This window comes from Gorilla gorilla, chromosome 7 (assembly GCF_029281585.2).
Source record: "Gorilla gorilla gorilla isolate KB3781 chromosome 7, NHGRI_mGorGor1-v2.1_pri, whole genome shotgun sequence".
NCBI classification, from domain to species: domain Eukaryota; kingdom Metazoa; phylum Chordata; class Mammalia; order Primates; family Hominidae; genus Gorilla; species Gorilla gorilla.
In genome coordinates, this window is record NC_073231.2 from 21,723,002 (window position 1) to 21,736,674 (window position 13,673).

Below are 13,673 nucleotides of genomic sequence, written 5' to 3' on the forward strand. Positions count from 1 at the left end.
GTGCCACCATGCCCGGCTAATTTTTGTACTTTTAGTAGAGACGGGTTTCACCATGTTGGTCAGGCTGGTCTTAAACTCCTGACCTCAAGTGATCCGCCTGCCTTGGCCCCCCAAAGTGCTGGTATTACAGGTGTGAGCTACTGCATCCAGCCAGTAAATAGATTCAAAGCCTTAAAACTGAAATCTCATTCTTTATATAATAATTTAAATTTAATAAGCATTAATTGTTATTTTAAAGTATGCTGATATTTCTAAATATTTCTAAGTGTATTTAAAATGAAGGAAGCCTAATTCATTTACAAATCTCCATACGGTGTGGTTTCAAATAATTGCTTCCTCTTCTGTCATTGAAAGTCAGGGCTGGGAGATAACAGGGCTGGTTTCCTGGAAATGGTGTAATTCAGAGCCTAAGATAGGATATCTCTCTCTCTGTCTGCATCTTAGCGCTGAAAGACCTGAAGGTCAGATGAAACTCCTCTTTATAAAGAAGCAGCAAGAGTGGGGAGGAAGGGAGTTTCTCTTTCTTCTTACAGTTTTCTTATTTGAAAATACTGCAGCTGTACAATGGCCGTATATTGTATGTAATACAAGGCCACTATAAAGGTTTTAGAGGACAGAAAAATAAGTTATAGTTTAAGTTTCATTTTGGGGTAACAAAAGATTAAAAAAATGAGTGTTGTTAAAAAGAAATTTGAGAAACTCCATGAGTAGTATGATATATGTGTATATGGATATATTTTTAAAATTTTTGCTTAGATTGCAGGGTGTCTAATGCCTTTTATTTTCATGAATTATATTCTTTGTAAAACCTACTTTTCACACTTTATTTAAATATTTCAAAATTCCTATTGATCAATGATTCCAAAATAGTTTTTATATTTATGAGATGGTTTGAATTTTAAATTTTATAGTAACTTAAGCTATTATTATTCAGAATTAAAAATCAAAATGCATGTTTTTAGAAATTTCTGATTAAGACTTTATAGACTAATATGATTATTTTAAGGGTTTTTTTTTCTATTTATCTGAGAAATAACTATAGTTGCTGTTAAATATTTGTGCAAAAATTCAAGATCTTTTTCCAAGGAAGGAATTGTTTCAAGTAAAGTAACAAAGAGGAAAATTTGGACTTCTAATTGATTTTAGAAGTGACTGATTAAATAAATTGTCAAAATTTCAAAATGAGTCTTAAAGATTATGGATATTTCTTAGTTAATAAAAAAATGTGGCTGGGCACGGTGGCTCATGCCTATAATCCTAACACTTTGGGAGGCTGAGGTGGGCAGATCACCTGAGGTCAGGAGTTAGAGACCAGCCTGGCCAACGTGGTGAAACCCCATCTCTACTAAAAAAGCTGCAAAAATTAGCCAGGTGTGGTGGCGGTGCCTGTAATCCCAGCTACTTGGGAGGCTGAGGCAGGAGAATCACTTGAACCCGGGAGGCGGAGGTTGGAGTGAGCTGAGATTGTGCCACTACACTCCAGCCTGGGCAGCAGGGCAAGACTCTATCTCAGAAAACAAAAACCAAAAAACAAAAAACCCCAGCAATTCTAGGGAGGAATAATGGCTGAAGAATCAGATTAGTCATGGCTTTCCCCAGGAAAGCTTCCCTGCTTCCTCCTGACCCCAATCCCAGTGTGAGCATGGAGTCCTCTCCTGTGTGTCCCAGTAGTACCCTGGACTTCCCTTACCCACAGACATGAAGCTTTACGGTAATGGCCAGTTTACTTGTCCTTTTGTACCTGTATCCCTTTGCCTCCTGGAATTTTGTTTGGAAATTACCTTTAGATTTTTTTTTTGCTTTTTTTGAAATGTCTAAGTCTTGATCTTTTAGAGAAACTGACAGTTTGTTGAACAGCTAATAAGTTGAGTTCAGTCTATGAAGTAATATAAAAATTAAAACAAAGTCTGGAGAAAACTTAATTGGAGAAATTGTTCACATTTATGGCATATTAATAAGTAGAATAGAAATGTGACAAGCACATCAACAGGACTTTTAAAGTATTTAAATAAAGTGTGAAAAGTAGGTTTTATAAAGAATATAATTCATAAAAATAAAAAAGCATTAGACGCCCTGCAATCTAAGCAAAAATTTTAAAAATATATCCGTATACACATATATTGTACTACTCATGGAGTTTCTCAAATTTCTTTTTAACAACACTCATTTTTAAATCTTTTGTTACCCCAAAACAAAACTTAAACTATAACTTGCTTTTCTGTCCTCTAAAACCTTTATAGTGGCCTTGTTTTAAGGACCTTCAGTTTTAAGGACCACGTTATTTCCAGTTGTTTTAATTTTTTAAATGGTTCTTGGTTTGCATGTTCTAGATAGAAATTTTAGAGGCTCTGAATCATGAAGAACCAGCACCCTTTTAATTGCTTTCTCTGAGCACACAATGAGAGTATTTTATTCAGATTTATTTGAAGCCAGTATGAACTTGCAAACTTCTCTGAGCCAATAGCAGCATTTCAACAATCTATCAAGAAGCTAACGATAAAAATCTATGCTCATACATTGTTGCTGTGTTTTAAGAACCAAATCAGAACGTGTTTTTCAGAATTCAAAATATAGTTTCAAAAGTGACCATTTTGTTTCAATAAATGACTTTTCAGCAAAACCATAAATCTCAACTCAGTTTCCCTCTAAATTTCTTGAACTTGAACTGAAAATGAATGTGAATTCTGGTTAAATTCCACTTCTGCCACAGTTGAAGGAAAGAATTTTGCCTAGCATTGAGACAAAAGTGATTGAATTCTAACAATTAATTAAATTAGGTAACTTTTAGGGGGTGGGTGCAGGGTGGTGATTTGAAAGGGATACACTTTGGCTCTCTTTGGAAAGAGAATAATTAGAGGAAACCAGAGTGTTCTAAAGTATTTCTCAGCTCTTCGCTTTTAGACAAAATGCTTTCTTATACTCCACTACCCTCCTGGTCCATGCACATACTTCTGGCATCTTTAATCTGAAAGTCAGTTACTAATCCAGAGAAAAGTGAAGGTCACTTCCCAAGCACAGGCTATTTATTTAAAGTTCCAGAGTACATGTGCAGGACGTGCAGGTTTGTTACATAGGTAAACTCGTGCTATGGTGGTTTGCTGCACCTATCAACACATCACCTAGGTATTAAGCCCCACATGCATTAGCTGTTTATCCTGATGCTCTCCCTCCCCTCAGCCCACCCCCTGACAGGCCCCAGTGTGTGTTGTTCCCCTCCCTATGTCCATGTGTTCTCATTGCTCAGCTCCCACTTATAAGGGAAAAGATGTGGCCTTTGGTTTTCTGTTCCTGCATTATTTTGCTGAGGATAATGGCTTCCAGCTTCATCCATGTCCCTGCAAAGGACATGATCTTGTTCCTTTTGATGGCTGCATAGTATTCCATAGTGTGTATATACCACATTTTCTTTATCCTGTCTATTATTGATGGGCACAGGCTATTTAAAAAGGGCAGCAGGAACATGGTTTCATCCAGGTCTTTGGGATTTCCTTGGCATCCTTGAGTTAGCTCTAATTTATGTGGACAGTGGATTCAAAGTGGAATTAAGGTAATATTGAGTGGTTTGATTTTTAAACAACAGTTGTGGTCATCTTTTTAAACAGTTTCTCTGAGAAGTGATTACCCTTTTGTAAGGATGAGCAGTTCGGACCCCTGTCATCACAGCGGATAACCACCCTGAAATCCAACAGCATTTAGAGGAGGACTACTGAACCTTGGCAAGATTTGATGGGCATTGCCAAGACTCAGAGATTGAATCTTCAGTAAGCTAGAAAACCCACTTATTTAAAATACTCTTTTCCATGAAAATATCATGCCAAATATTACTCTGTTTGGAATTCTGACAATTCAAGGAGCTCAGTGTGGAAATTTTAGCTGTATTCTAGAGGCATGTATTTAAAGTCTCTATGTGTTTGCTTTTTCAGTTTTAGAACAGGAGTGCAAGTTTCAAATGGAAAAAAAAAAAAAAAAAAAACCAAGACAAAACAGTACCCTCCTTGCACAAAGTTACACTGAAGTCAATCTGACATAATTTGTTGATTCTCTGTTATTTTTATCTGTAAACTATATGGCATGTAAAGTTAATGTTTTAACTTTGGAGTGAAATAGGAGCTCAATAGTCTACCACCCAGCTTATAAATCCGTGTGTCCCTTCCCACTCATCCTCTTCCTTGACTCTTAAGATGGAGAAGCTAAGCTCTGTTGTCCACCTGTATCTCTTTACCCCACCGCCCTTCCCCTAGAGCAGCTCAGAGTCCCTAGTGCCTAGATTATTCGAGTAGCCTGTTTACCTTTTTCCTTATCTCCAGTCTTGATCTTTCTCATCCCTTATTTATAATACAGTCAGAATGATGTTTCTGAAATTCTACCTCTGGCTTAAAGTTCTCAGTGATTTCCTATTGCCACCAGGGTCAAGTTCAAGCTCCTTGCATGGCCTAGGGACCCTTCTGCTTAGCTCTGCTTACCTCTGGCTTCCCCATCCCTAAGCTCTATGTGGATTGAACTACCCTCTACTTCTTTACTCTTGCTGTGAACACCCTCTGCTCAGAACACTTGTGTCCCCACCGCCCCCTCCCGCCCTCCTTCTCACTGAGCTTTCAGATGGCTAAATTTAACTCATCCAAACATGGCTGTCTCCAGGAAGACCTCTCTAACTACCTGTATCCCCGTCACAGTCAGAGTTAGGAGCCCTTGCAGTGCCCTGCTTCCCCTATGCACAAGTATAGCTGTCTCATATTGCGATGGCCGTCATCTGTGTGTCTGTGCAACTGCAGGTGGCATGAGGGAAGAATTGGGGCAGCCTATTTATGGTTGTTTCAGGGCCTGATAGGGTGCCTCAAGTATTTGGGGGAACGAATAAAGTAGTGGAAGTAAGTATAAGAAATTTACATTTTTGGCCGGGCGCGGTGGCTCACGCCTGTAATCCCAGCACTTTGGGAGGCCAGGACAGGCGGATCACTTGAGGTAGGGAGTTCGAAACCAGCCTGGCCAACATGGTGAAACCCTGTCTCTACTAAAAATACAAAAATTAGCTAAGTGTGGTGGTGGGCACCTGTAGTCACAGATACTTGGGAAGCTGAGGCAGGAGAATCGCTTGAACCCGGGAGGCGGAGGCGGCAGTGAGCCGAGATCATGCCACTGCACTCCAGCCTGGGTGAAAGAGGGACACTCCATCTCAAAACAAAAATTTTTTTTACATTTTTTAACAAAAGATAGCCCACTAACATTCAAATCTTAAGTGTTGTAGAGACTTCTCTGATTCAGGAATCTTAAAAAACCTTCTCCAGTATGGTAAAATGTTCCCGGTGCTTGCCTCGATATCCTTTCCTCCATTACGTGAATTATCGCTCTGCCGCTAGCTTACTTCCATAATTCATTGGCAAAAGAAAAAAAAAAGTTTTAAATGTTTTTAGTAAGTACTGTAGGGCCCTTGGTATTCCTGGGGCCCTGACTAGCTCTTACATGCTCCTCATTCCAATAGTGGGCATTGGGAGAAATGATGTTACCGATAATCCAGATTGGTTTTATGTATGTCTAAAAAGAAAAGATATTCTGGCCGGGTGCAGTGGTTCACGCCTGTAACGTCAGCATTTTGGGAGGCCAAGGAAGGAAGATCACTTGAGGTCAGGAGTTCGAAACCAGCCTGGCCAACATGGGGAAAACCTGTCTCTACCAAAAATACAAAAAAAAAAAAAAAAAAAAAATAGCTGGGTGTGGTGGCGGGTGCCTGTAACTACTTGGGAGGCTGAGGCAGGAGGATCACTTGAACCCAAGAGGCGGAGGTTGCAGTGAGCCAAGATTGCACCACTGCACTCCAGCCTGCCACAGAACAAACAAACAAACAAACAATTCTACCTTATGTCAAGCTATTTTTTTCAAGGAGAGAGTATATACGTCTGTGGGTAAAGGGCAGAACTAATGCAGGCTAAACACTTTAAGTACCGTATTGGAAAGTGAACAAATTAGAGTTATTCTATCACGGAAACCTCCTTTTGGAAAGAAGAGAAATTCCCAGGAAATGTAGCAGAAATGGCTGAAGGTAGCAGATGGGAAGAGTTGACAGTGGGAGTAGAGTGGGGTGAAGCAGGCCCACTCAGTACCATCTTGACCTTCGCCATTGGCTTCTGGTTTCAAGGAACAGAGACCACTCTAAATAGCTGAAGTGCACAGGAGGTGTGTCCAAACCGTGTCGGGGAATCTTGCACACCCAGCATTAGAAGCGCAGCAAGGCCTGGGGGGACAGAAAAGCTCCCCAGGCTCCTCTTGCCCTGCCTCCCTGCTGGGGCAAGCTGCCTTTCACAACTCTGTCCTCCTCTGAATGACCACGGTATGGCTTCTTTTATTTATTTAGTTATTTTCAGATGGAGTCTCGCTCTGTTGCCCAGGCTGGAGTGCAGTGGCACGATCTCGGCTCACCGCAACCTCTTGTCTCCTGAGTTCAAGCAATTCTCCTGCCTTAGCCTCCCGAGTAGCTGGGATTACAGGCACGTAACACTATGCCTGGCTAATTTTTGTATTTTTAGTAGAGATGGGGTTTCACCATGTTGGTCAGGCTGGTCTCAAAACTCCTGACCTCAAGTGCTCCTCAAGCCTCCCAAAGTGCTGGGTTTACAGGCATGAGCCACCATGCCCAGCCCACCCTGTGTGGCTTCTACTGCCAGCCTGTGGGTTTCTGCACCTTGTCAAGCTGGTCCCCAGTGTGTGTGACTTCAGCCTGCACTAGACCATTTGACCGACCTAATCATTTTGTTCGTAAGAGCTTCAAGAACATCTAACTGAGCATTCCCAGCCTTTGACTATTTAACCCTGAGTCAGATGTCTCTCTGGTCCAGTGATCCATGGCTTCGGGGTATGAAGACAGTGCTGTGGGGAGGGCAGGAGGCAGTGGCGGGATCCCAGGTAAGGTAAAAAATTCTGGAAGGGGCCATTCCTCATGTTTGCAATGGCACATATAAGGTGACAGGTCCTAGCAGTTTGGGGAGAGGGAACAGGTTGTACCCACTGGCAGTCAGAGTGACATACTAGCCAAAGATTGCTGGAGACCTACGGGCATGGGCATCTGCCTGGTGCCCAAGCCTGCCACCAAGCTCTGGTTGGGAACGCAGTGTGCTGACTGGGCACGGACTCCGGTTACCAACGTGCTGAGGGCTTTGCTTTCTTCATTTCAATTTTTGCTGCTTCTGTTCCCCAAGCCTAAATACAAAAGTTGGATTCTTCATTTAATTTTTTTTTCTGCATCTCTTTGAGCTAACTAGGTATGCCTTATTCCCACTGTGATGTTGCCTTCACTAAAGTGAAATGGAGTCACATGTTTGGAAGCACCAGCTGTCTTTACAGACTTCCCAGAATTCTCTATCAGCCCTTTATTTGTTGAATGTCTTTGGGAAAAATGCTTGCCTGTGTCTGGATTCTATATCAGAAAATTTGAAATAATATGTTTTTAGTCTAACTTCCTGGCAGTAGTGATTTGGTATAAAAGGGGAGAAAATATCAATGGTATTACTGCAGTGCTTGTAACTTTGTAGTGGCCTCAGTTGTGTTTTTTTGTTTTTACCTATGTCTACACTTGCACGAACTTCTCTGGAGAAAACTCTGGAGGAAGAAATTGTTCAGAAAACTTGATTTGGAGAAAAGATAAGTTTTGGACCCAGTAAAAGTGAAGTGAATATGGAAGAGTGTTCTGTGTTTTTCCAGAAAAATTCAGGCTTAAGTGTTGAATGCAAAGGTTTGTGGTTTCTGTTTTTGCTAATCAAGGCTGAACAGTTACCACTTGTGATAGTCTTTTATCCTACATTATACTTTTGATGAATTTGTAAAGAAATTAATCTCTCAAAACTTAGCAAAAAGACTAAAAGTCAATAAATCCATGGTATTATGGCTATATCTTTTTCCTCTTTACTAAATTATTTAACCCACGTTATAATTTGAAAATTTATCTTGGAACTTTAACATTGTAGAAACGTTGGGTTTGGACATTGCAAAATAAAAAAGATCTAGGGCAAAAACAATATGGTAAAGATCCCTACTTATCTATATGATTTAATTACTCTTTTTTCCATCAGTCCCAAAACAGAAAGAGCAGATGTCTCACCACGAAACTAGCAACTGGAATGAAGATAGAAACAATTGGTTATAACTCAGACAAACTAATTTGTCGAGGGTTTATTGGAACACCTGCCCCACTGGTTTGCGACAGCTAGTTTCTCCTGTAAGATTTATTGTCAGGGCCTGGGGTACTGATATAGAAGATTAAGTTTGAAATGTCAACCTTTACTTAGGGGAGGAAGGGAAAGATTCATTTCTAAGTGACTCAATGCAACATCAAACTTTTGAACTAAAGTGAAAATCCAGGATCAACTTGTGACTATGATTAGCAGATTTGGAAAGATTTCCTGGGATCGTTGAAAGGAAGTTTGCTCCGTTAATGTCATCAGGGTTAGGGATTTACTAGACCTAAAATTCTGTACTGTCAAGTTGATGGCCTGGGCTGAAGAAGTTTTAGAAGGAGGTAATTCCAAGTTGCTGAGGAAGGAATTTAGCTTTTTGGCAAGAATTAATAGGGGCTTAATCAAGGAATAAGGTGCGTAGAAATGGTTATACTTAAGTTTGGGGCAGAATGGGGGTGGGGCTAAGAAAGATCTCACATGTATTATTAGGCTCATGAAAAACATTTAGAGACTTTTCTGCAGCACAGCATATTGCTAGTTCCTTCCAGCCCTCCCTTCGCTAATTCTATTTTCAGATCTAAGCTAATATGCACATATTTATCTTCCTCAAGAGACGCCACTGTCTCAGCAATTAATAAAATAATTGCTTATTGAAGAAAGATATCTGTTCATAGTATTGCCAGAATCACTTGTGACCTCATAGGGATGTTGATCAGAGCCTTATATTCTAAGGCCAAGGACATGGGTGTGAGTTTTGTATGGGCCACTTCCCAAAATCTGCATCATTGTTCTTATACTACATGCGTGTAGGTTTCATATTAAATATGAGTCCTTGGTCACAGTAGCAATAACTGACAATGGTTACAATGGTGCAGATCATCTGCTCCTGGAAAAACAAAGTCTATGCCCTCCAGATGAATGGAATCACCTCCAAAACCCCTGCATTTTATCTCTGCATTCATATTTGTTGTATAAGTAGGAGGGATGTTTTTCTTGGGCAGTAAGTCCCCTGTAAAAATGAGAGTAAGATGGTCATAACCATTTCATATAGGGAGCTTATCTTTTTAAAAATGTTAAAGTTATAAAAACTTCAAAAATATGTACATATCAAATTATATCACTAATATTAGACACATTTTTTTCTCATTCTCTTGTTGCCACACTCCTTTCATATATCAGTGTGTCTCGACAAAAGCATATTTTACAAAAGTACGAGATTGACTTTCTTCATCTGCTAAGCACTGCATGATACACCTGCTAGGACTCAATAAATGTTTGTTTAAAAATGACTCATCAAATTGACCCAATATGTTTCTTCCTTACTTTTCTCCCATCTCATTATAGTCCTACAAAATTAGTTCTGCACTGTGGCTTTTGCAATCCGTATTTTACCAGGCTGTGCGTAGTTGAGATTGTTTGCAAAGGACATTGAGTAACCTGCCAGTTCTGAGAAGTTTCTGACGTATGTTTTTGTAATTACTCAAAAGCAAATGAATGCTTGACAAATGGGATCTTTGTCTTTTTTCCCCAGAGCAACATGGAGAACCTGACTACACATAAAATACTTTTCATCTTTAATGGGAAAGAAGTAATTTGCCTACACAGACCTCCCCCCAACCCCTCCAAAAAAGAAAAAAAAATAGGAAAGAAGCAGTAGAAATCATATCTTATGTGATTAAAGCTGTGCATTTCTATAAGCTGTCCTGCTTCCTGTGTAATCTGGAGTGAATTAAATTCAATTTCGTATTGAAGAGATGGCCATCAATAATTTATTCATTTTGGGTAGCTTAATAATAAAAGCTTTTACTGTTTTAACGTTTTCACAGGAGGTTTGTTTATTGGTCGACTTGCTTATTCTTTTATTTTTATGCTGTTTTTTCTTTAGAAATTTCACAAATAACGTCATAATCACAGTACCAGGAAAAAAGGATTTAAAAAAAGTTTATCCACAATCCTATTAGCCCCCGAATCTGTCCTTTGTTTTCCTTGCTTCCTTCCAGATCCTTTCTCTTTAAATATGCAATAGTCGTAGAATTTATATCTTTTTCTCATAAAAGTCAAGGTTAATTAAGTACTCCACCATGGGCATGTTTTATTTGGTTAAATGACAAATGGGTATGTTTATCAGTTGCGTTCCCGGAGTTGTATATGTCATGTCTCATTTTCACGTGATCTTAAATCGTTAATGAACTTCAGTGGGTCTTTGTTTCTGAGCACTTTTCAGTTGGCAGTGGTTCCTAATCCTTGATCTTTGTACATCTCTGTATAAAAATGCTTAAATATTACAGAAGCTCAGCATTTAGTAACTACCTTTCCCACCCCTCCTGGCCCCCTCAGTTGGTTTTTATATAACTTTTTGCTTCTCAATTCTTTTTAAGCAGAACACTTATCTTCTAGATGTATGAGAAAGGGCTATTTAAGGGTTAGCAAGTGGTAGAAATTGATACACATTTGATTTATGGAAGCATTGATAGGTTTTGACGTTGAAAACCTGAATATGGGCAAAACTGGAGATGTCAACGTCTTTGCAGATTTTCCCACAAGCATTTGTGAAGTGCCATGCTTTGGCACTCTGTCAGGTTGGCACAGAAGATACTGAAGATGTGTGAAAGTTTGTTTTTATCATCAAGGAACGTGTCCTCTATTTTTTATTTCTCCTTAGGCTTTTCTTCATATTCTTTGACTTACCTGCTTTTTCACTATTGGAAGCTTGTATTTATATTTATATTGATGTGTGGATAATGTTCCTCAGTTATTTCCTCGTCTGTTGACTTATATGTTTTGGTAGACAATCCCATGTACAGCTCTTTCATTTTTGATATTTCTTTTGCATATAAGTTGTACATATTCATTGGAGACAGATTAGAAATAGGTATTAGCAATATAACATATGAAATACAGAGAAGAACCCACCATCTAAATATAATTACTGTTGATATTTTGATAACGTTTTGCTTTAAGTCTTTTTACTGTAATATATGCCTATGTATTTTTTCTTAACTAATATTCACACCTTGTTTTATAACCTGATTTTTTTTCAGTGTTAGATTGTTTAGGCTTGAAGGAGGTGGAGAGTGTGACTTTTTGTCTACTTTATTCATTCCATTTTTAAAAGAACATAGACTAATATTTGGCATGGACTTTGGACTTATTTAGCTAGAAATCTCAAATATAATAAGCATGTGTATTTTAGTGCAAAGTCATACTTAAAGCATAGTCGAATAGCAGTTTTAGATTTCAGCAGGCTTTGAGAGGTGATTTTTTAAAAATTCTAAAAAGTTCACATCTGCTTCACATTCATTGTTTAAAATGAAAACAGAGAAGCTCACACATGCTTGATAAAGCTGTAGAATACGTAATGATTAAGTTTTTACGTGCTTTTAGATGATAGCTAAGTGCTGTAAGGCTAGATACCCCATCTATGTAAGAGATCATTCTACACATATTCCCAGCACAATTCCTGGTATTTAGTAAGGCCTGAAAAATCTGGGCCAGGCATGGTGGTTCATGCGTGTAATCCCAGCACTTTGGGAGGCCAAGGAGGTAGGACTGCATGAGCCCATGAATTCAAGACCAGCATGGGCAACATAGTGAGACCCCGTCTCTACGAAAAATAAAGAAGTTACCCAAGCGTGGTGGCACATGCCTGTGGTCCCAGCTACTCAGTAGACTAAGGCGAGAGGATTGATTGAGCCCAGGAAGTTGAGGCTTCAGTGAGCTATGATCACGCCACTGTGCTGCAGCCTGGGTGACAGAGTGAGACCCTGTCTCAAAAAAAAAAAAAAAAAAACCTGAGTTAAATGGATGGTTGAAGTAAAGAGAGACAGAACCTAAAAGATGAGGCAATTCACTCCCTTCCTTGTAGTGAGAATGAAATTAGCCATCTCTTGAAGTATATTTCTATCAACATATGCTTAGGAAATTTTTAGCTTGGACATGATGGCTCACACCTGTAACCCCGAGGTTGAGCTACTCCGGAGGCTGAGGTGGGAGGATTGTTTGAGCCCAGGAGGTTGAGGCTGCAGTGAGCCAAGATTGTGCCACTGCCCTCCAGCCTGGGCGACAGAGTGAGATCCTGTCTCCAAACAAAAACAAAAACACAAAATTATAATATGCAAACAAGAATGGCAAATCTTTTTAATCACCCAAGGCTGCTATATTCCTTTGCTTGCCACATAAGCCATTTATTGCAGTCTTTTATAAAGGGACATGTATGCTACAGGAAATTGAACTACAGGAAATTCGAGGCTCTGGTTATTAAACCTTCCTTCTGACTGCTCTGGGTCACTGCGTCTCTTCTAACAAGTGAAACACACACACAAACACACACACACACATACTCTAATTGTGCCTGGAAGCTAGGTTACCAAAGGGAGGGATGACAATTCCAGATCAGCTTCTAACCTCCTCCCTTCTGCTCAGGTCGCCTTCGTCAGACGTCAGAATGATTCCTTGCAGAGCTGCGCTGACCTTTGCCCGATGTCTGATCCGGAGAAAAATCGTGACCCTGGACAATCTAGAAGACACCAAATTATGCCGCTGCTTATCCACCATGGACCTCATTGCCCTGGGCGTTGGAAGCACCCTTGGTGCCGGGGTTTATGTCCTCGCTGGGGAGGTGGCCAAGGCAGACTCGGGCCCCAGCATCGTGGTGTCCTTCCTCATTGCTGCCCTGGCTTCAGTGATGGCTGGCCTCTGCTATGCCGAATTTGGGGCCCGTGTTCCCAAGACGGGGTCTGCATATTTGTACACCTACGTGACTGTCGGAGAGCTGTGGGCCTTCATCACTGGCTGGAATCTCATTTTATCATATGTGATAGGTATGTTTCAAAAAGAAGTCTAACTTGTGTGGAATGGAAGAAATTGCGGCCCTGAGTCACAGCCCTTAGGTTCAGTTGTAGGTGTTGGGTACATCACTTGATGTCTGTGTGTCTCCTTTTTGTCATCTCGAAAATGTCTCCTTCTAATTACAAAATTCTGTGGGTTTTTTTTTAAGACAATCTCACTGTGTCGCCCAGGCTGAAGTGCGGTGGCGTGATCTCAGCTCACTGCAACCTCCGCCTCCTGGCTTCAAGCGATTCTCCTGCTTCAGCCTCCTGAGTAGCTGGGATTACAGGCACCTGCCACCATGCCCAGCTAATTTTTTGCATTTTTAGTAAAGACGGGGTTTCACCATGTTGACCAAGCTGGTCTCGAACTCCTGACCTCAGGTGATCCACTCACCTCGGCCTCCCAAAGTGCTGGGATTGCAGGTGTGAGCCACAGCAACCGGCCACAAAATTCTGTGATTTTTGCTTCATCTCTGACTATGCCTTTTAGTGGGCTTGCAAACTTTTTAAGTTATAATTCTTTATTGTAAATAAAGTTACCTGATTCCACAGTTATGGATTTGAACGTTTGATGACTACTGTATGATTATAAATATCCAGATACTGTATTTGTGATTAAAATTTTCAATCTTTTGTGAACTCATGTTTATCCTATAATAGAGTAGCAAATGATGCTACG

At 40.1% G+C, this 13,673-nt stretch overlaps 1 protein-coding gene across 3 annotated transcripts in view; it reads left to right on the plus strand.

Annotated features, from left to right (window-relative positions):
- SLC7A2 (solute carrier family 7 member 2) overlaps window positions 1-13,673 on the plus strand; it is a 73,222-nt gene that overhangs the window by 33,521 nt on the left and 26,028 nt on the right. For all 3 annotated transcript variants that reach the window (XM_019032725.4, XM_031013925.3, XM_004046697.5), the window contains one exon: window positions 12,588-12,985. In XM_019032725.4, coding sequence (XP_018888270.3) covers window positions 12,610-12,985 — 376 coding nt within the window. In that variant the 5' untranslated portion in view covers window positions 12,588-12,609. The remainder of the gene's footprint in view (window positions 1-12,587; window positions 12,986-13,673) is intronic.